We start from the raw sequence: 24146 nt of genomic DNA, 5'->3' as shown, positions 1-24146 counted from the left end.
TGATGTCCTTAGGTTAGTTAGGTTTAAGCAGTTCTAAGTTCTAGGGGACCGATGACCTCAGAAGTTAAGTCTCATAGTGCTCAGAGACATTTTATTTTCCTCTGTTTTGTAAAGTGATATATTGTGTCCAACTTGTTATAAAATCTTAACTTTTAGTTATAAGTTCAATTATGTTGTCCTTCTGATAATGCCTTGCAAGGTTCAAATGACTGCTTTCATTTATAAGTTTGGGTAGCAACGCCTGCCAGTGGAGTTTTTTGGATTTGTGTGTTTAGTTTGAGATAGTTCCAGATATCAGAATCATGGAAAGTTATGCTATGTTTTAGAGTGTCAAAATGGACAGTGTTCTTATGACCTGGTGCTAAACCAAAAATAAAAAGAAGTTAAAAAGTATATAATTTTTGCGTTATTAAATATGAAGTTTGTATCCTGGAAATAATTGACACAAATCCCAAAGCTAAGTACAACTTTATAATCAAATTCATTCCGTGTTACCATCCGATGCTATTAAATCTCGGTGATGTTCATCGGCTTGATCCAGTTCGATCACCTGGAAATAACAAATTAAATTTTTTTACAGATTTCAAATAACAAATAAGAAATTTCGACTAAACGGATGGTCGCGTTACAAGCTACTGTTTGAACTATTCTAATGTGCTCCTAGCTTCAGTCTATGCGGACCATCTTCTGGAACTGGGCAAACAGTCGTTTTAGCGTCTTGCACTCCGATGTATTAAATATAGCTGCCTTAAGATTGACTTAAATAGCAAACACCAGTATTTATATCAAATGTCGCTAACACACTTGATAACTGGGCAAGTCAGATCTCCCGCTGAAAAAGCAGCTAGTAAACTTCTTGCAGGACATGACTGGGTTAGTCTTATTACGCTCTTGGCGCAGGTATTGTGAAAATTTCGTAACTGCATTGGTGGAAACGTATTCCACTTGTCTGTGGGCTGCTGCGCTGTAGATTTCCAGGGAGCTAACTGACCACTGTCAACGCGCAAAGGTCTGTGGCCAGTTATCAAAACTGTGTTAGTTACAAATAATATACTTACTTTTGTTTGACTATTTAAGTCAGTATGAAGGTAACTATATCTAATACATCATAAACCAAAACGAAGAAACAACTTTTTATCCACTACCGGAAGATGGTCTACATAAACCGAAGTTAGACGCAGTTTCGTGGTTACTAAGTGTTTGAGGCAGGTTACAAATGCAAAAGATCAGAATGTAATATCTTGTTTGGGTCTAGGAATTTCTTTTTGCACTTAATAAGAGAAGATTTAGCATTATGTAAGCGTTCAGGACAGCAAAATTTCATTGTTGGATCCAAACTACGGATCTCCTAGGTTAAGTGAACACGTTCTCTCACTTAAATTGTCACTTAATTTAACTTTGGTTGATACAGGAACAGCCATTTGTTGTGCAAAGCTGAAAGCGCAGACTTGCATTTCATCGTAATCGAATCACCATTCCAGAGTATCATTACTGAGGTGTCGCTTTGTTGATTCTTTTTTTTAAATTAAATATTTAAATAAAAATGTACATAACATATTATGGTTTATTTTTCTCATAAATAGTTGACCGTACATTAGAGACTAACATTAATGTTGATAAAGTCTTAAAACACCACACGATGCTGTGTTTATGTTAAAAGGTGAGGAACATTTGAAGGTTTTTTTCTCATCAACTCTGTTAGCTAACACAATAATACTGTTGTATGAATATCGAGTTACGTTGATGTTCTGAAAATCATAGCTTTCTCATGTCAATACACGCGAACACCTTTCCATGTCTTAATCTTTCTTAGCAAAAAATTAATCAATTTCACTGTTTCAGTGCAGCACGTATCGTGCGAGGAAAACACTAAGTCAACTGGAAAGAGAGAAATGAACCAACAAGAAAGGAAAATAATTCATTTTATATCTTGATGTCCAGTAAATATTGTCGGAAATCGAATGTAAAATTTTTCTTACGCGGCGATACATTTTCTTCGTAGACAAAGATCTTAAAACACGACGACACAATCAAACAACGAGGACGCCATATGGCGCCGCATGTGCAAACTGTTATTCCTCACGACTGACGCGTAACAAGTCGCTTCTAGATTGCTACGTAACTATCAGCCTTGGTAGACATTTAACGTGGAGGTGTTGTTGGAAGAGCGAAGTGGAACTGGACGTGCATTGCCTTCTTTGTCAGGGACTAGACGTTTGGAGCGCGGTTTTGAAACAACAGCCCGAAAGAACTGATGCTGCGGGAACGGGCACCTGGCGAAAATAAACAAGTGAGAAGCGGCAGGTGGAGGCAGACTGGAATAATTGGCCAGTGCTCTCGCGGCAGCCTTCACGTTACGGGCTTACGCAACCCGTGCTCTTGACGCAGTTGGTTGTGACCTTCAAGAGTAATTGGCGAAAATCTGTGAGGGAAGACTGACGCAATCAGGAGTAGGAATTAAAACAAGCAGTTCTGCGCGTTTTGCACAAAGAAGAACTTTAATAAAAAAAAAATATGCCAGTGTGCATTATACTCGAACATCTGTAGCAATACTGCGACACGTGCAGTATCCCTGCACATTTAATTTCAGAATTAAATTAAATTTTTTTCATTTATGGCACTAGAAAGTTACATTGTAACGAAATAAGTACCTCATCATACACAATGATACTGAACGATGAACAAATACTGACGTCCGTCTACGTAATAACAATAATCAAATCAGTCAGAAGACGGTCGACTTTTTCTCTTCTTTAAAAACACATGGTCTGCGTAAGGTGAATCATGATATGAGTGAAACCACAGAAGGAATCTCTGACAGTACTACTACTTGTACAACATATCATTAATGATTCACTGCGGAAAACTGATAATGTGTTTAATGGAAGAGAGACCTGAAAAATAGTTTTACTATAATTTTCTATCACAGGAAAAGCAATGATTTCATAAATTTACCGAGTCGGTAGGGGGTCTTACAATGGAAGGCAGTAACAGGTATGCGTAAATCACTTTTAATGCAGCCTCATATTTGAACAGCAATAATTATTTACGACACTGTGCCTTTAGCCCGAGTTGATAGTACGCTTTATGAAGGATGTTGCATTTTATGATTTGTCAGAAATATTTTCGCACAACAGTCAATCACTAACGAATAGGCATCAGCAAGTAAAGTCGGAAGAATTCCCATCTTCGTCATCGATTGACTAATTATAGGGATCGAGAATTAGTTGAACACTAACAAGTGATGTTTTTATCAAATTCAGGCACTTAAAAATTGTTCTTCACTTGGCAAAAACGAAAGAGTCGCTACCAGCCGAAGAGCTGGCTTCGCTCTTAGAGCTGGAATAGGAGCCTCCAGGACCGCCTCCAGCTGAACTAGACGATGACGACTTGCTGGAGCTTCTGCTACCTCCGTGGCCCCCACCAAGGGAACTGGATCCAGACGACGACTGGCTCTGACTAGAAGAGCCGCTGCCTCCAAAACCGTCACTTCCTGACGTGGAACTAGACGACGACTGACTGTGGGACCCACTGGATGAACCTCCACCTCCACCTCCACCTCCAAAGACTTCCTGCACAGCTAGATCGAGGGGCATAAGTGCGCCTCCACCACCAGCACCACCTCCAGAAGTTGATCCAACACCACCATATCCTCCTCCACCTGATGAGAGACCACCTCCACCGCTGAAACCACCGCTGCCACTCTGGCTGGCAGCGTTACTCGATGCCTTACTACCAGAGGAAGAGCCACCTCCAACAGCTCCGTAGCCTCCACCTTGGTTGTAACCATTATAGCCTCCTCCACCTCCGACTAGTCCACCAGATCCAGCAGTGCCTAGGCCTCCACCTCCAAACTCGCCTCCACTGCTGAAGCCACCAGTGCCAGCTTGACTACCAGCATTGCTTGATGCTTTGCTTCCAGAGGAAGAACCGCTGACACCACCACCAGGCCCTCCATACCCTCCACCATAATTCAAACCGCCTCCTTGGACTCCATACCCTCCACCACTTGAACCACTGCCTCCATGTCCAGCACTTCCACCATATCCGCCACCACTGAGGCTTCCTCCACTGTTAAATCCACCACCTAACTGAGTACCAACAGAACTGCTTCCAGCTTGGGATGAGCTCTGGCTACCTGATGTTGCCCCACTGCCAACAGAACTGAGACCTCCACCAATACCACCACCACCACTACCACCACCACCACCACCACCACTACCAACATATCCTGCACCACTGTTGTAATTTCCTCCTGCTCCACCTTGTCCATATCCTCCTCCATACTGTGCTCCCTGCCCATAGGATCCACTTCCACCTTGAGAAACACCTTGGCTACTCAGTCCTAGTCCACCACTTGGTGCATAGCCACCCACAGTTCCACTTTGCCCTGTTGAACCACTAGCAGCTTGGGCTGAACTCTGGCTCTGACTTGTAGAACTGCCTCCACTTCCACCATATCCACCAACGCCATAGTTACCTTGAGAGTATGCTGGGACACCTCCTTGTACCCCTACGGGGCCTCCACATCCCCTTTGACATCCACCACCACCACCTCCACCTCCTCCTTGGCTGTATCCACCAGCAGCATTTGCTTGTGATTGAGAATTGCTGGATGATCCACCGCCTCCAAATGCACTACCACCTCCGTCAGTGACTTCCACAGGCACAAGCACTATATGAGTGGTACCTCCACCTGTACCCTCTCTTCGGCCACCTCCACCACCATACACGCCACCTTCAATGAAATTTGCTTCAGGTCTATAGAACCCTCCTTCATGCTTCTTGTGGAAACCATGAGCGTGTCCATATGGTGGCCCATGCGGTCTAGGTGGAGGACCTTCAAATGGTGGAGGGCCTTCAAAAAGTGGAGGTCCTGGAGGGCCCGCAAATGGTGGGGGTGGTGGAGGTCCTCTGGGTCCTGGAGGTGGTAGAGGAGGCCCTTGAAATTCCCCTACTGATGCAATATAAGGAGATCTGCGCAAGCCATGATTACCGTATGAATTAGCAGAGCTCTGTGCATTACTCGACGCTCCAGAAGACGCCCCGCCAGCATTTGGAGGAGGGGCGGCGTATCCACTACCATATGAGTTAGCAGAGCTCTGAGCATTGCTCGATGCACCAGAAGACGCGCCTCCACCACCACTGCCAGCTGAGCTCTGGGCGTTGCTCGAGGCACCTGACGATGAACCTCCGTAGTTGGGAACGGGTACACCGTAGCCGTTCCCGTAAGAGTTTGCCTGCGCATCACTTGCTGCTCCGGAAGAAGCGCCTCCATACCCGCCGCCACCACTTCCTGAGGAAGCACTGGAGCTTGCTGAAGCGGCGGAGCTGCCGCCGCCACCACCGCCGAATGGGAAGCCAGCACCAGAGTCGGCATTAGATGCCGATCCGGAGAATCCCGCTGATATTCCGAAGGGTAGAGTGACGCCGGTGCTGTAGCTGTTGCTCGAGGCACTGGAGCCACTGCCACCGAGCGGCGCGACGAATGGTTTGAGGATGCCGCCAGTGGCAGCGTTGATGATGCCACCCAGCAGGCCTCGCGCTGGCCGAACTGCAGCACAGAAATAAGTGCTATAGTGACAGCGAGAAAACTCGTCATAGTTTACACGTCTGAACTTAAATCACTTTCTTAAATAGAATAACTTTGATGCTTACAAGGGAACCTCCCCATCGCACCCCCCTCAGATTTAGTTATAAGTTGGCAAAGTGGATAGGCCTTGAAAAACTGAATACAGATCAATCGAGAAAACAGGAAGAATATACAAAATATACAAACTGAGTAGTCCATGTGCGAGATAGGCAAAATCAACGATAGTGTGAGCTCAGGAGCGCCGTGGTTCCGTGGTTAGCGTGAGCAGCTGCGGAAAGAGAGGTCCTAGGTTCAAGGCTTCCCTCGAGTGAAAAGTTTAATTTTTTATACAGTCTACAGGACAGAAGGATCAGGCATTGTACAATTTTAGTGTGGGAGTAGACGTGATTACCATTCCTCCAGGTTGTACACCTCTTGTGCAACCGTTAGATGTGTTTGGTTTTCGCCTTAGGTTAGTTAGGTTTAAGTAGTTCTAAGTTCTAGGGGACTGATAACCTCAGAAGTTAAGTCCCATAGTGCTCAGAGCCACAGGGAAAACTGTGCGACTGTGAAACTGTTGCAATCATTTGTTGCAGTCTGCATATTTTTTCATCACCTTTTTGGGAGTGATTATCACATACACAAGAAAACCTATATCGGGCAAGGTAGAAGAATCTTTTTACCCATTCGCCAAATGTACAAGTTAGGTGGGTCGGCAATATATTCCTGTCATGTGACGCACATGCCGTCACCAGTGTTTTCCTGTGGAGGAATCGGTTGACCTATGACCTTGCGATCAAATGTTTTCGGTTCCCATTGGAGAGGCACATCCTTTCGTCTACTAATCGCACGGTTTTGCGGTGCGGTGGCAAAACACAGACACTAACTTGTTACAGTGAACAGAGACGTCAATGAACGAACGGACAGATAATAACTTTGCGAAAATAAAGAAAGTAAACTCTTCACTTGAAGGAAGACTTGAACCAAGGAGCTCTGGTTCCGCAGTTGCTTACGCTAACCACGGGACCACAGCGCTCCTGAGCTCACCCTGTCCTTGACGTTGCCTATCTTGCTCATGGACTACTCAGTTTGTATATTTTGCTTATTTTTTTCATAGTTCCACACAACTTCTTCCTGTTTTCTCGACTGATCTGTGTTCAGTTTTTCAAGGCCTATCCACTGTCCCAACTTATAACTAAATCTGAGTGGGGTGCGATGGGGAGGTTCCCTTGTTAGCAGCATGAAATGCCTGGTGTGGACATGTACATTGCTTTTGTTGGGGAACGTGGTACGTTAGCGATAAGTGGTGTACTTCCGGGTATTAATCCGAGTTTTTGCTTCAGTTTTACGCATACTTCGACGACCGACTCAGCAGTCTTGTTCAGGTTCCGCGAGTTCTGCTGTTATGTGTGCTCTCTGCCTCGACTCCAACCAACTGAAGAAGACGACTAGGTCGGTCGTCGAAATATTGTGCGTAATATGGAAAAAAACAAATCATATGAAGAGCAGTAAGCACACAAATATTCAAATACACTGAGAAAACCCGAGACATTGTGTTACCAATTAGTCGTAACTACTGACTGATTAACTCTGTCGAGAGAAATTAGTGTTATCCCTGCTGCATGGGTTTTTAGACAAAAATGTGGAGGTCGTTCTCCTCTTGTAGTATCAGTTCGATATATTACCAAAAATTTCACGCCACAATATATAAATGAAGATATACTCAACAAGTTTCCTATGAAAATCATTGATAAGGGAAAAATAAAAGTTATTGCCACAAGCTATAGTTCAGTTAATAAGGAAAGAAGCTTAAGTTTTGTGAGTAAAGTTGTCGCCATTGCAGAAGAGGTTGAGGATTTCACAGTTTGAATTTTATATGCCATGAAGTGCCTCAGGCATAATTAACTAAATTACCCCTTCCTGGATGGATGTATCACTGGGAAAAATAACAACCGTAAAATTTCTATTTCTGTTCGTGCGGTGTGACCTGAAATGGAATGACCATATAATATTATTGTAATGAAAGCAGATCAATGGCAGATTCATTGGAAGAATCTTAAGAAATGTAGCTCTTCCACAAAAGAGACGGCTCACGAATCACTCGTTCGATCGATACTTGTATTGCTACTCAGACTGGGACACTTAACAGGCAGGATTAACAAAGGAGATAGAGAAAATTGAAAAGCAACGTGCCTTTCACCACAGGTTGGCTTAGCAAGCGGAAGTGCGTTACAGAAGTGCCTTCAAATTCCACTGCCGGAGGGTCCAAGAGAAAGGATTGCTGATAAAAATTCCGATACCGTTCTTTCCAGGAGGTAAATTATTGCCTTCCATGTACTTCTTGCGAAATGATTAAGACTGGAAAAAAGGAGGTATTATAGCTCATACGGAGACTTATCTGAAGTAATTTTTCCTGCCTACAATTCGCGAAAGGGTGATGATAGGGGGAGGGGGAGAGGATGGGTGATAGGCAACATCCGTCATACACCGTAAGGTGACTACAGAGTGAAGCTATTAATGTGATGATACTACATTAGTCGGAGACCAGACATTGCTTTATTCCCATGAATTCCCAGCCCCGGCCTGGTGACATCACTTAAGAAAGCACATTGCTGCAGCAATCGTGTATTTTGTAAGAGGACTTAACAACAGTTGCATTTCCAGATGGACGCTTCCATACGTCTTACACTTGGGGATAACATCAAATGCGTCTTTGGTTGACTAAAAGACTTGAAACTTCACTCTTTGAGATTATAGTAAGTATTTGCAATGATGATGTAAGTATATTATATGAAACTATTCCGTAGCTTATAACCACTAAGTAAAATGACATGAAAGGCACACAGAATATCTTGATGTGACGACATCTCTTTCTGAAAAATGAATCTCACAGAATTTTGCATAAAGAAAATTAAGTTCGTCGTATTCCTGCAAAGAATGAGTGATAACATGCAATGTTCATGTATCGTTTTATAACCTTAGATCTTAGTTAAATATTTTGCAGCTTAAGGTCTTAGCTGAATGTCTCGAAATGCACATGTATTGCTGAATGTAGTTGCCCCAGACCGCAAGAGTAATAAAGGTTTATACGCTATAGTTGCAAAAGACGAAATACAAAAGAAATACTTGCCGTTGTGGCGTTTGACGTTGCGTTATTTAAAAATAGGTAGTATAAAACTTAATACCATAGGATATTATAACACGGAGATTTGTAATCAACACAAGAAAGTGACGATAAAATAATTAGTGACAGGAACTAACAACACTTACACCAAAGAAATGTGCATTGCAGACTGCAGAGGAACAAAACAACTACAATCTGATGAAAAAGATCTGGACATGTGTTAGCGGACATGTACTGTGGGATGTGCCCATTCTTCGCCTCTAAGATGGCTTGAACTCTGCTGGGGATGCTGTCAGTGAGATGTCTCCATAGTCTGTGGAGAAACGGCAGTTCATTCTTCTTCGAGAGCTGAAACCAGAGAAGGTCCGGCGCTGGGGTCTGGAGCGATGTTGACGTTCTAACTCGTCTCAAAGTGTTCCATTGTGTTCAGGTTGGGACTCTGGACAGGTAGGTTCGTTTCAGGAATGTTGTTTTCCACAGACCATTGCCTCAGAGATGCTGCATTATGACAGGGTGCACTCTCAAGCTCAAGCTGATTCAGTCAGTGTACCTCTACTGCATGCAGTATACCAGTATACAATGCTAAAATTGTGATCAAATACTTTGCGATTAGCGTTTTCTTATGTGTAATAAGGGGACCACAACCTGCCCAAGAGAAAAGACGCTACACCGCAATGCCACAGCCTCCGTATTTCACCATTGGTAAGTTATGTTCTTCAGGCATTCGCTAAACCCACATCCTCCCATCGAATTGCCAAAGAGTATAGCGTGGTTAATCTCTCCAAATCACTAGTTTCCCCTTATCCACTGCCTGGTAGCGTCACTCTTTGCACTACATGACGCGTCGATTAGCATTGATTACAGAAATGTGTGGCATTTGAGGAGCTGCACAACCGGGCCTTTTAACTGCCGCACACACTGTGCTAGCGGGAGTGCTTGTAGTACTTTGTAATTGACTAGTGATCCATTCTATCGATTTCATGCAATTTTACAACCACCCTCCTCAGTGCTCAACGATCCCTGTCCTTCAGCACACGAGGTCTGCGTAGTCTTGTTTCAGCTGTGGTTCTTTCTTCGCATTCACATTTGACTTCACATTCACGTTACCGACAATACACCTGTGCCACTTTACAATCATTGAAACGTCCCCGATGGATTTGTTTCTCAGGCGACATCCAACGACTAGTCAACGTTCGAAGTCATTGCGCTCCCCTGTCCGATCAAATCTGCTGTTACTGTTTCTCTAACAACGCAGTATTCCCTGCCTCCTCTTATAGTGGCGCATCCTCTTTTCGTGACTTATAATGATCAAATTGGCGTTACATAGGGGTGTCCTTACACTTTTTGTTAGATAGAGTTTTGTAAGCAGAAGAATGTTGAATTGTCTGTGACGCTGCCGTGATTTTCGGAAACAGCGACGTCGACTTCAAGCGAAGTGACACCGAAACGTGAAACACACCTACCCTTGAACGAAAGTGAAACACATCTACGATCAACATTAGACAAAACTAAGAAAATAAATGAGCTTGCTCAAATGTGAGTTCCATTGCTAAATTTATCGATAGCGGGTTTGGAAGCGCATCTTCCGGCTGCTTCGCCATTTGGGAGAGTAATGACTATATTTGTATGCTGTCCTGTCGATCGTTTTACTCACATTATTAATTCGTTATAAGGAGGATGAATTTCTTTACAAACGTGCATCTGCTCTATGGCAGAGAACATGCTTTTAGTTTGCATCTCAACTGTATTGGCAATAGGTGTAGATGTGCTAGAATTGATTGACAGAAGGGTTCATAAAGGGTTTCCAGTTACGTGGTTGCAATGTTCCCAGAGTATTACGATCTCTAGTTTGCTCAGGCAAGTAGTTATTTCATAATTGTATTTGCAATACGTGTAGACGTGCTACAAGTGACTGACATAAAAGGCTTCCAATTTTTCTAAAAGTCGAATGTTCATCATTCAACTAGCTTATAATAGGTACAGTAATATATCTTCTGAGAATAATGGTCGTAGCTTCGGAATTGGCAGGTGAAACCATCATTTACCAGCCGGATCAAGAATGGAAGACAACTGGAGGAATTGTAAACGTTCACTTTACCACGCCACGCATAGGAACATTCAAATTATATCCAGTTTAGCAAAGCGACGTCTTCTTCTGATGGCTTTCTCGTGTAACTGTCCTGGAAGTATCGTACGAAATACTTGTTCTGTCTGGATGGGTATTAATATCTTGAAAACTTATTTCATGTCCTCTTTCTTCCGAAATACTGCTAAAGTCTTTCAATACTATTTATTATCTGTAGAGTTGTGGTCTACCAAAACTATAGCTCGCTAGTTTTGGTACACTACATAAATGACGTAGTAAATGGTAGGAATACTGGTGGCATTGGTAGCACTGGTAGGGAAATAAACACAAATGAATGTGTAAGAAAGAAACTGAGAGTCGACGCTGTCTCTTTGTTTTTTTGGTTGCTTGTTTTGCACATAATTAGCACCACATATCATTCTGTGTTAGTCCATTGTCTACTTTATTTCCTTACAGAATATAAATTTACTTCTGCGCTTTTATGTAACCGGAACAATTACTTTTGATGCAAATAGAGTTTACACACACAAACGTAAGAAATATATAATTGTTGTTGTTACTTTGCACTCAACGGAACATGCTTCATCATAATCAAAGGCAAAAGATTCCTTTTATTGTTGGTAAATGCAAAAGTTGATTACGAAGCATTTTTATCCAAATCTGAAGCCGCGCGGGGTAGCCGCGCGGACTTATGCGTCTTGTCACGGTTCGCGCGGCTCTCCCCGTCGGTGGTTCGAGTCCTCCCTCGGGCATGGGTGTGTGTGTTGCCCTTAGCGTAAGTTAGTTTAAGTTAGATTAAGAAGTGTGTAAGCTTAGGGACCGAAGACCTCAGCAGTTTCGTCCCATAAGACCTTACCACAAATTTCCAAAAAAATTGAGATATATTGAATCGATGTTTGAAACATTTTTGTTTTGCTGTTTTCTTTTATTTTACCTTTTGTTGAGCAAATTTCGTTTTCTAGCGCTTTATGATGAATCTGTTTTGTTTTCTTTATTCTCTCTATAACGTCTCTCTGTTTCGCGTTACAGCTCAACAATTTTCGAATAAAACAAGAATTCAAAAATGCTTCAAATGGCTCTAAGCACTATGGGACTTAACATCTGAAGTCATCAGTCCCCTAGACTTAGAACTACTTAAACCTAACTAACCTAAGGACATCACACACATCCATTCCCGAAGCAGGATTCGAACCTGCGACCGCAGCAGCAGCGCGTTTCCGGACTGAAACGCCTAGAACCGCTCGGTCACAGCGGCCTGCTAAAAACAGAATTAAACTTTGACAGATACAGCCGCAATTCTGATATGAATACTGTCTTTTTTTGGATTACATGGCGCTTTATATATCCTCACCCAATTTCTAGACGGTTTACGGCTTCCGGATTTTACCGGAAGGCATGGTACATACGTAAAGAAAGCGACTGTTATGAGATAACGACCGATAGGTATGCAACACACTTAATATAAAGGTAATGCAGGTCGGACGTTAACTGACTAAAGGTGCTAGGAAAACTATCATAGTCTACACTCACGTTAGTCTATGGAAGCCCACGGTAGTTTTACGACTCTAATTATCAGCCTTCTAATAGAAAGGTCAGTAAAAGTAATTGCAACTTTCCAGCAGAATAGGTTCATTTGGTTCAAATTATATGTATGGCCATGTCTCGCTAATTACCTTTAGATCTTTGTTCGCTAAGAATCATTATTCTGAGAAGCATTGGACTTTTGAGGTCTGTAATACCAGTTGCCTGTTATATATTAAATTCAGTGGTGAACACAACGCTTTCTGTCAAGACATAACCTGATGGAGGTGTCTCAAAAGTCACATATACCTTTACTGATGATAATAAAAGGCGAGCATCACACACTTTTCGACTTCATTGGAGCTTAGTTACAGATTTTCTATAAACTGGCTCTCGCTTTACAGCCTGCAAACCTCCAGAAATTGAACACCGACTTCTTTTACAATACAGGTTAGTCCTTGTCTACCTTTAATTTGCCTGCTGCAGCCTATTTAAATTTGATGAAGTAACGTCCGGCTAGCCTTGTAGGTGGTTTTCACACGCTGTTGCATACAAACGTTCATTGGAGCGAATGGAAACCCTAATAATCCCTATATTTGTAATATTATTTTGCAGATAAGTTTTAGTTTTTGAAAATTTTAAGTTTATTGATTAGTACCGTCCACTTATAAGGACCAGAAAATCGTAATAAGTGCAAGTTATTGAACGTATATATTTCAGCAGTGTACTTCATAATGAAAGAAACTGTGCCGGTATCTGAGCTCACTTCTCCGCGATTCTGTTCGATTCAATGGCAGATGTACAGTAAGCAGTCGCAGAAGGAATTTCCTTGTCGTAACATTACCAACGTCGACCTCATAGATGGGCAGATTCAGCTACTAGACGAGGACGTTGAACTTAGTTTCCCTACAGTCACTCTTAGTGCGGACTGGATTTCCCACCATGTGCCACTATAATTTTTTGAAATGCAGTCTGTAACATCAACAACAAAAATACGACATTTCACAAGTGTGCCACCGACAACAATACGTCTCACTTAACAGGTATAGATCATGTGTAGGCAGTGGCAGTCATTTTCACTCTGACCTTATAGGGAAGCTCAGGAAAGGATGGTTATAATCTTATTCTTTTCTGAACATCCAGTACATACACTATGTGATCGAAAGTATCCGGACACCTGGCTGAAAATTACTTACAAGTTCGTGGCAACCTCCATAGGTAATGCTGGAATTCAATATTGTGTTGGTGCACGCTTTGCCTTGATGATAGCTTCCACTCTCCACGTTCAATCACATGCCGGAAGGTTTCTTGGTAAATGGCAGCTCATTCTTCACAGAGTGCTGCACTGAGGAGAGGTATTGATGTCGGTCGGTGAGGCCTGGCACGAAGTCGGCGTTCCAAAATATCGCAAAAGTGTTCTATAGGACTCAGGTAAGGATTCTGTGCAGGCCAGTACATTACAGGGATGGTATTGTCATGTAACCACTCCGCCACAGGCCGTTCATTATGAACAGGCGATCGATCGCGTTGAAAGATGCAGTCGCCATCCCCGAACTGCTCTTCAACAGTGGGAAGCAAGAAGGTGCTTAAAACATCAATGCAGGCATGTGCTGTGATAGTGCCACGGAAAACAACAAGGGGTGAAAAGCCCCTCCATGAAAAATACGACAAAATCATAACACCACCGCCTCTGAATTTTAGTGTTGGCACTACACACGCTGACAGATGACGTTCACCGGGCATTCGTCATACCCACTCCCTGTCATCGGATCGCCACATTGTGTACCGTGATTCGTCACTCCACACAATGTTTTTCCACAGTTCATTCTTCCGATGATTACGCTCCTTACACCAAGCGAAGCGTCGTTTGGCATTTACCGGCGTCGTGTGTGGCTTTTGAGCAGCCGCTCGACCATAAAATCCATTTTTTCTCACCTCCCGCCTAAGTGTCATAGTACTTGCAGTGGATTCTGATCCAGTTTGGAATTCCTGTGTGATGCTCTGGATAGGCGTCTACCTATTACATATTACGACCCTCTTGAACTGTCGGCGGTCTCTGTCAGTCAATAGACGAGAGCGGCCTGTACGCTTTTGTGCTTTACGTGTTCCTTCACGTTTCCACTTCACTATCACATCGGAAACAGTGGACCTAGGAACGTTTACAAGGGTGGAAATATAACACAAGCGACACCAAATCATCTGACCACGTTCGAAGTCTGTGAGTTCCGCAGAGCGTCCCATTCTGCTCTCTCACGATGTCTAATGACCACTGAGGTCGCTGATATGGAATACCTGGCAGTAGATGGCAGCACAATGCACCTAATATGGGGAAACGTATGTTTTTGGGGGGTGTCCGGATACCTTTGATCACATAGTGTATTTAGCCTCAGTGGTTTCTCTATCACGTACCGTTTTGTCACGGCGTTTCTTTGTTATAGACAAAACACACATAATTGGAATGAAAAGGAATGTAAGTTTACAATTTGATCAAAGGTTTTATTGACATGTAAACATGAAAAGACATCTTTAATTGTAGCCGTGAATGGGCTCACATTTCCGTTCTCTCTTATTCTGAAAGGATCTAATGTAGTGTTTCCTTCGATGATTTGTCTGTTGTAGGTTTAAGTGTCAAACAATAACCTCTCACTATATTGGTATCCTACGGCTCTGATCCTATATTTCCACCAGATCGAAGTGCTGATGAATGCGCTCACGTTATATCTCATTCCCATCTAGTAAATTTTTAGAAAAGAAATCAAAGCGGCTTTCCGATAAACTTATTGAACTCTTCCAGCGTGTTGTCCACGGTATAAATATAATACAGCTGCAGTTCGCTGCCTAAGAACTAAGTAACAACCTAGTTGAATGATATATAAGCCCCTGGCACTCCCATCACGCAGTCTTTTTTATTGTAACGTAGAATAGAACTTAATGTTTCGAATTGCACTCCCAAGAACCACACATGCCTTCTAATCAACTTCTGATCCATGAAGAAGCTTATAGCAGATATTCTTGAAACATTCTCCATTTTTGGGATGACATTCAGGAAATTTTCCAATTGAGCCCAACGTAATGTGTAAAGATATTTGTAGAATTTTTGTCACAGCCACGCGCAAAATGAAGATCCAAGGACTTTGTTATATTAGTTACAACATACATAACGAGTGGCACCAAAATTTCAATTTCACGTTTTTATTGATTGAAATACTATATGGAAAACATAAATCTGAAAGTGATAAAATTGTATTTGCATTGTACTGTTAATTTGACAAGAAAGGTGCGTGGTGTGATTTCTGTTTTATTACGTTATTAGAATTCAACTCTTCACAAACGACAAGAGTAAGTAGCTTTCATTAAAAAAGTTTTTCTTCGTTGTTCTGTGTAATATTAAGCATACATTTATTATATTAACTTTGATCTACACTGCCATTTTTGAATTAATTAAAAAAAACCTTATTGAAACATTCAATTTCAAACTCATTTATATGGTGTTGTTTCAGTATATGCTTCAAGAAGAGCAAAAGTTCTTGCGTCTTTCGGATTTTTTTAGATACCATCGAGGAAGATGTACATCTCAACCAGATAACATAAACGGAGTAGACAAAGCAGTTCAAAGTAAGTGTGCATTAGTACGCAATAAATTAACCATTGAAAAACCGAGGGCGTTTATTGCAAGAACGATGAAAAGACATGTTACTTCTTCTTATTCGCTTCTCAAGAAGTGATCACATCATTAAAAATAGAGAAATTGAAGTAGAGGCTCCAACAGTCATTTTTCAGCGGACTATTAACGAAAGAAATGGGAAAGGGGTAAATGATAATAGTACACAATTTAACCTTCACCATACACCAGAAGGTGGATTCAGATGTGTGCTTGCAGACGTGAACGAAACGATAGCAGTTACAACAATTTTATCACCGGCATACAGAGCAATATATATTTCAAAGGTTGAAAGAATCATAATTGCCTCATATTTGGCTTCTTTTGTATGTACTGTAAATTTTCGTAGCATGATTGCGATGTATCACGAGGTTTAAGTGCAGTCAAAATTATGTGGGACTAAAGCAAAACATGCTTGACCCCATAACTTGGATGTTATTGTAGTAGTAACTATGAAGCGGCGCATCGATAATGACGTACTTATGATTATATTTGCAATGAAAACACTTCTGAAACAGGCGATATTGCTGAATGTGTGACTGTCCTCCAGGTAGTAATGTTGGGAATTGTACACAGAGAAACATCGCGAGGGAGGGAAGAAGTCCTCATCTTCTAGAGCGGTGTATTAAGTCACTTTGTTTTACCGATTTCGAAACACTCAGAAATCATATGTCCTAGAATAAAACGCAGTAAACTCAGTTGTTTAAGCAACGTTCGAATTAGGAAACATTTGAAGGCAAATAGATATGTAAATAATGCTATATATGTAGTCGCCAGAAGTCCATTTCGCCATCCCTGGATTGTCGCTTCTAGAAATTTCTGACTGTGGACTAATACGGTCTGAACCGATTTCACAAACTCTGAAATTTCTGCACTTTTCTTGTGGAATTTAACTAATAAATGATTCTACAGTTGGCGGAACATATAGGTCTATTCAAGACAAATACTACTGGTGAAACAAGTATTCAAGAAATACGAGGAGCAGGGGTTTTTTGAAGAGTGGTACGTAGTTCAGTAAAGTAAATCGAGATGACCCTTATTCTGAAGACGACTACGAACCAACTTCCCTGACGACCCGATTTGATTGACTGGCATCCGATTATGGAAAGTTAGTGTGGTCAGACTAGACATATTTTTCATTACTTTCCCACTCACAGGTGCTACCGGTACGTGCAATCACCTGCATGATGTTTATTTGAAGCGTGAGGTAACACCTTTCGAAAGCAGAAAGGCAATATCAAAGTTAACTGTCAATAAGACAGAGCCGTTAACTTATAGGGCTAAAAAAGTTCTTTAAACAGTACGACATCAATCGTGGCACTGTTTGACGTAATAGCTTTTTCTGCAGTGCTTAGGGTCAAAAATTTGATTTATATTTACCAACAAAAGGGCCACGCTACGAATTTAGTACGTCTGTCATTCAGTGCATGTTTCCAATTCAGCCTCAGGATAAACTAGATTAAGATTATTTTTTCTTGGATAGAGAATCATTAATGCAATGATTTGAAAACAGTCGTCCTACAATATAAATAGGTTTGACTACTGGATGAACTTGAATTTAAATGCCCTGCCGTAAGTGTCTTGCTTCCCTGCACACTGTGTTTTGTAAAGGGGCGACAGCAACGTTTAAAAAAGTTCTTATTTAAAAGTAGATTGGAAATTAAAATGTATAGATCAGGCGCCAGTGCTGTTTGTATTCATCAGAACAATGCGTACTAATAGAGTTAATTCGTTTCTACAGCCGCCTTTGTAATCATCTTTGGCAACAGCACACGCAAAATAATTAAGTGATTCTATTCTCTATTTTGAGAAACATTATCATCGTGGTACATCAGACAGTACCGGATAAGCTGCTGACTCATAAAATACCTTGTTATCAGAATTTGTTCAGGTATTGTGTTACGTGTCACATGGTACAGGAAATCCAGTGACACTGAGCTTGATGTTTATGCTGTTTATTTATCTCGCCAAACGTAGCTATATGTCTTAAGTCTCATCGCCGTTATCACCAGCAAAGTATTAGTTAAAATTTAGTACTTCCTTAAACTGAGTTACATTCACTAAATACAACGAGTAAGTCAAATGTATGAAGTAGACGCTAGGTTACTGGATACTACGACACTTTGCCAGCCACTATACAGCATACAGTGAGATGTTTTGTCGCTTACGTCCTTATAGAAGGAATCCGTACATCTGGGAAATGAATATATTGCAAAAAATATGATTTCCAATATTTGGCTTGAGAACCGATTAATTATGTTTCTTAAGTATCTGCAGTGTCATTGCAGACACATCATGCTCTGCATCATATTCATATTTAAATGTCGACCTGTATTATGCTCATAGCCGACATTCTCTCTAGGAGCAACCAGCTCAAATGAAGGGGACAGTAGACCTCTATTCAGGGGCCATTGGTGGGAATACTTTTCGCTGCTTTTTAGGATTTTCGCCGATTCCCTAAATTACATAAGTCGAATACTAGAATGGATAAGACCACAACCGAATAAACTGTAACACTGCTGCTGCAGAAGCAAAATTGCAACGCTCTGTTCTTTCCAAGTACCAGACGTTTCTGATAAACAGGATACTCGTTTGCGAAAACAAATCTATGATGTCAAAAATCTGCGTATAGTGCCATGCATCTGTAGTATTTCTTCCTCCCCAGTTTCGACAGCCAAGATGGAAGGAATATCTGTATATGAGCAGACCCATCGTCGTTAATTATTGGCAGTAAGTGGCAGTGTAAGTCAACACTGATTATAATAGAAGAAACAAAACTCAGCGAATGACTTGTCAGGTGACTTCGACGCTAGTGGAAAAGACGAACAGTCTCTGTTAGTGGAAAGTTCTCGTATGAGACTGTTACTATATTTGGAACTGAGCAGCGAAACTTATTGCTTTTACTGAAATCACTTTGTTATTGTATCACTTTTCGACTAAAAAAGAAAATTAATTTGGAAAACAGCGGGTAGCAGAGATGTTTTCACGATGCTACGAACGTGAAATGGTGACAGCGGCACTCACCTGAGGGTTGTTCGTAGGCGTCGCCTCCAAACAGTAAGTGCAGGTGCGGCTCAGGATACGCGATCGCCGGGCGGCTAAACGCCGCCAGCAGGAGGAGCGCCGCCAGGGAGCCCACCATGCCTCCGCAGTTCAGCAAAGCACAGCACGAGCGGCTAAGCAGCGTCTGGCTGCGCCGCGTCTCCGCTGGGCTATAAATGTAGCGCCCAGCTCGCCGTAATGACGTCACGGCGCCGGCAGCTCGCACACTGCCAACAACTGACACATGCGGTCAACAAAATTCCCCCGCAGGGGAGGAGGTCACCTGTTTGTGAATGAACCGCGAGAGCTGCGATTACGTACCGGGATGCAGCGACTGTGGATTACCGACACCCATTTACACCTACTCTCCGTCACCTGCTCATTTGCGTGGTTATGCTAAGGACTGTTAAGACACTCTATCCAACTTCGTTTTTGTTTCACACATTGCTACTTATTTCTCGAGTTTATGGCGGCTTTCGTGATACTTCTTACTGGGCGTTCTGAAGACCTACTGTGCGTGAAGACAAGCAGATTTCGGTGGAAATTAATTAACTTAAAGTTTTATCCCTTGTCTCGCTGTCGTCGGTTTCTTCTTAGAAGGAACACATGTTAAGGCTTGTGCTAAGACTTTAGGACCAGAAAATAGATTTAGAACGTAATTCATCGTATTTATAACGAACTGGCAGGAAAGTGCTCCTATGGGAGCAAAAAAAAAAAAAAGTGCGAATATGTTTCTGTTTATTTAAAAGCCTCTGACTGGAAAGTGGAGTACCATCCGCATCATTCTACTTTCCTCTGCAGCTTCTAAAATTGGAACAAAAGTTTTGGCATGTGAACATACTCGCGCTTTTTTTAAAATGCAGTTTACCTCAGACTCTCACAAGGTTCCCTAATTTTCTCTTTACACCCTTCCCCCTCCGTCCCCGACACTGTCTCCTTGACACTTTTTCTAGCACTGTTCTGTTACTGTCAACCATGTTCTACTGCACTGAGTTCCTCTCTTTCTCCCACGCTGTCACTGTCCCCTTCGCCCTTTCTATAATACAACGACAATCTCTTTGCCATTGTCACTGTCTTCTTCTCTCTTAGTCTTCAAAGCGTGAATATGTTTGCGTGCCAAAGTTTTTGAGAAATTTTTTTAAAGCTGCTGAGGAAATTAGAAAGAGGCAGCTGGTAACCCACTTCTCAGTCAGTGTTTTAAATAAAATGGAGCATATACGAATTTTTGTGCTCTGATAGGAGCAGTTTTGCTCCGGTCTCTTCTTTTCCCTGCTGCAGCATGCCATGGGACTCCTATGAAAATAAATGTCTTGGTCAATAAAGTTCAGACAGTTTACTTATGTGAAACTAATTTCACACCTCAGACCCGATTTAACGAGCAAAAAAATTTTCCGTGTGCTTCAGTACTAAAAGATGAGGTTCCCAGATGATAACGGAGACACTTTACAGCAAATTTCTCCGTGCTGCTTCACTTTATAACCTACGTTTTCGCTTCACGCCGAATTTTACGTGCATATTTCGCTCGTGGTCTGGCGGTAGCGTTCTCGCTTCCAGAGCACGGGGTCCCGGGTTCGATTCCCGGCGGGGTCAGGGATTTTCCCTGCCTCGAGATGACTGGGTGTTGTTGTGTTGTCTTCATCATCATCATTCATCCCCCTTACGGTCGGAAGAAGGCAATGGCAAACCACCTCCTCTAGGACCTTGCCTAGACGGCGGTGCGGGTCTCCCGCATCCTTCCCTAAGCTTCTCGGAGTATGGGACCTCATCATCATCATCATTTAAGTGTACAAATGGGTTAAATTTGAACTTCTGTAAATTGGAAATGGATGAAGTTATTAAGCAAGTTTTCGAGGTTGTTCGAGATCGAGATCTTAGGACTATATCGCAAAAATGTTGAGCCATTTGCTGTGCATAGCGGTCTTTGAATATTCGGCTGGCTTTTGGTCCACTGATACCGGCGAAAATATAGTAAAAAAAAACACTTGTTGTGGGGTTTCCCGAGGAACCATCCCTGAAGTAATGGCGATTCCGTTATGTTCCATCAAGCTCACCGTAGACCACATCATATGCAAGAAGAACCAGGCGATTTGTTTCACTTGCCTTTGCAGAAGGATGTGTCTAATATTCTTAACTTGACCTCGTACTGCAGGATAGTGACGCTAAGGCAATCCTTCCGTTGGGTATAAAAATGACCCCTAGCCCAAGTAATATCCAAAACGCTTATCACTACCTTCTTATCTCCAACAGAACCCGAAGTGTGAGCACCGGAAAATCTCGTTTTAAAACGCTGCATTTTGGAACGCATTTGGTTCGCATTCTGTCGTATTCATATCGACAAATAAAACTTTTACGCGGCCACCTTATTTGTGGCGGTAGAACGAAAAGCCAGTTCAAGTTACAAACATTTTATTTTTCATTCGATGACTAGTTTCGGACCGAGACCCATTTTCAAATCAACATAATTAAGTAGAAAATGGCGTTTCGGAAGATGTCAAAAGTAAAGGTCTATAACTGCGTTTTCAGAATTTCGATATTTCATCCATCTCTAGCGCCCGTTTACTACAACATCGGGTATTCCATAGAGAGATATACTAGTGTGTGACAAACTTATTTGGTTCACCTAAAATAAGCTAAACGAGAAGTTCCTAATGCATCGTGCAAAATATTAATATAACAGCTGAAACCTGCTCTACTTTACTTAGTAACACTGTATAATTGAGAAGATTCGCCACCTGGCACATTGTATGGCAGCCAGCACATTTTCTACGGATAATTCCCTAAAATACCATCGTCAATGTATAACTAACTGTTGCATTTCTCGCTTCAGCCAGCATGAACCACTATGTGCTAGACTGGTGACACCTTTCAGCAACGTAAATGTTTACATTGAGTAGGTCAGAGTTCCAGAAACAAAGTTTGAGTTGGTTGAACGGTTTGGCTTCCAGCAACTCACTTCGGAATAATTTGTTCGTCTTTGTTTTCCACTCCAGTTGCCTTTTGACCACATTATGCTGAGAACATTAACGCACCACAGAAGATGCGTGCAATACGGAACACACACACAATGTATACTCCGAAGCGCCGAAGAAACTGGTACAGGCATGTGTATTCAAATACAGATATATGTAAACAGGCAGAATACGGCGCTGCGGTTCGCAACACGCCTGTATAAAACAAGTGTCTGGCGAAGTTGTTAGATCGGTTATGCTGCTACAGTGGCAAGTCATCAAGATTTGAGTGAGTCTGAACGTGTCACAGTCGGCGCACGAGCTATGGGACACAGCACCTCCGAGGTAGTGAGGAAGTGGGAATTTTCCCTTACGATCATTTCACAATTGTACCGTGAATATCAGGAATCCGGTAAAACATCAAATCTTCGTCATCGCTGATGCCAGAAAAAAATTCTGCGGGAACGGGACAAACCACGACTGAAGACAATGGTTCAACGAGACACAAGTGCAACCCTTCCGCAAATTGCTGCAGATTTCAGTGCTGGGCCATCAACAAGTGTTAGCGTGCGAACCAATCAACAAAACATAATCGATATGGGCTTTCGGATCCGAAGGTGCACTCGTGTACCCTTGATGACTGCACGACACAAAGCTTTACGGTTCGCCTGGGCCCATCAACACCGACATTGGACGGTTGATGATTGGGAACATAATGCCTGGTCAAACGAATCTCGTTTCAAATTCTATCGAGCGGATGGCGGTGTATGGAGGCAACCTTATGAACCCATAGACCCTGCATGTCAGCAGAGTACTGTTTAAGCTGGTGGAGGCTCTATATGGTGCGGGGCGTGTGCAGTTGGAGCGATATGGGACCCCTGATACGTCTAGATACGATTCTGACAGGTGACACGCCCGTAAGCATCTTGTCTGCATTCATTCATGTCCATTGTGCATTCCGAATAACTTGGGCAATGCGACACCCCATTTGTCTAGCATTGCCACAGAGTGGCTCCGGGAACACTCTTCCAAGAAACACTTCCGCTGGCAACCAAACTCTCAAGACATGAACATTATTTAGCATATCTGGGATGCCTTCCAACGTGTTTTGCTCCACCCCTCCAACTCTTACGGATTTTGGACAGCCCTGCAGGATTCATGGTGTCAGTTCCCTCCAGACATTAGTCGAGTCCATGCCACGTCGTGTTGCGGCACTTCTGTGTGCTCGTGGGGGTCCTATACGATGTTAAGCAGGTGTACGAGTTTCTTTGGCTCTGCTGTATATATATTGGAGTACACACATTCTGTCCCGGGGGAGTAATTGGGTGGCAACAGGAAGGGCATCTGGCCACCCGTTGAAATAACCCTGCGGATTCCGTTGATAAAAATGCCGACTTGTCTCGAGGAGGGACAAAGGAACAAGAAAAAGAGGCAGATACATTACTGACAACACATATGACCTCTTGCCTTTTCGCCCTAGAGCTTTTGTTCTGAGAGCGGTAGACAAGAGGGCTCTTAAATATCAGGCGGACATCGGATAACAAACTGAAGGAATTACTCTGTAAAAATGAGTCCTTGGTATAAAATGAATCAGCTACAAACTTCACCAGTTCATGAAAATTTGGCGGATGGAATCTGAACCTAATTTTTAGAAGGAGAACAAGTTCTATTAAAACTTCGTGACGGCGATATATGCGTTGTACCAAAGAAAAATTCGAACCGAGCTCTCTACAGGAAATACTATTACAAACTGATTGCGCTAGGGATGTTCGGAGAACCACAAAGGTAACGTGACCAATTTATGTCTGGGCCTATGTTTCAACGTTCACGTTATGTATGTGCGGCGTTATATCATTGGTTACTTTCCTAGAAATGAGCATCTATAGTGTTTAAATACTACATGCTGTATGACGTCACTGGATAGACGCGATCCTTCTCTCCCTGTGTTCTTCACATGGATGGAACTTCTTCCTTTTAGTAGGCTACCTACCACAGAGTCACCTTAAAATGCCGTGAACTGCAGCTCACTATCATTAGTTTCTAACTGTCGTATGAATGAAGATATTGGTAAAAGATTATAAACCAATCTTTCTTTGCACTTTGGCCAAAGATTTGCAGACTTAATTCCCATTACTTTTGTCTCTAATTACAGAAATCATCTACATGATGTCGTTCCTTGCATAACTTTTCTT

The 24146-nt window shown here is 42.3% G+C and overlaps 1 protein-coding gene across 1 annotated transcript; it reads right to left on the bottom strand.

Moving 5' to 3' along the window:
* Positions 1-1546: 1546 nt before the first annotated feature.
* Positions 1547-19162, bottom strand: LOC126176975 (uncharacterized). Its single transcript, XM_049924195.1, has 2 exons — positions 18989-19162; positions 1547-5554 (listed from the first exon to the last, which is right to left on the bottom strand). Exons 1-2 carry the CDS (start codon positions 19104-19106, stop codon positions 3282-3284), a joined length of 2391 nt encoding a protein of 796 aa, XP_049780152.1. The 5' UTR covers positions 19107-19162; the 3' UTR covers positions 1547-3281.
* Between the last annotated feature and the right edge of the window lie 4984 nt (positions 19163-24146).

This window comes from Schistocerca cancellata, chromosome 1 (genome assembly GCF_023864275.1).
Source record: "Schistocerca cancellata isolate TAMUIC-IGC-003103 chromosome 1, iqSchCanc2.1, whole genome shotgun sequence".
Classification (NCBI taxonomy): domain Eukaryota; kingdom Metazoa; phylum Arthropoda; class Insecta; order Orthoptera; family Acrididae; genus Schistocerca; species Schistocerca cancellata.
This window is presented reverse-complemented; position numbering and strand designations above follow the sequence as displayed.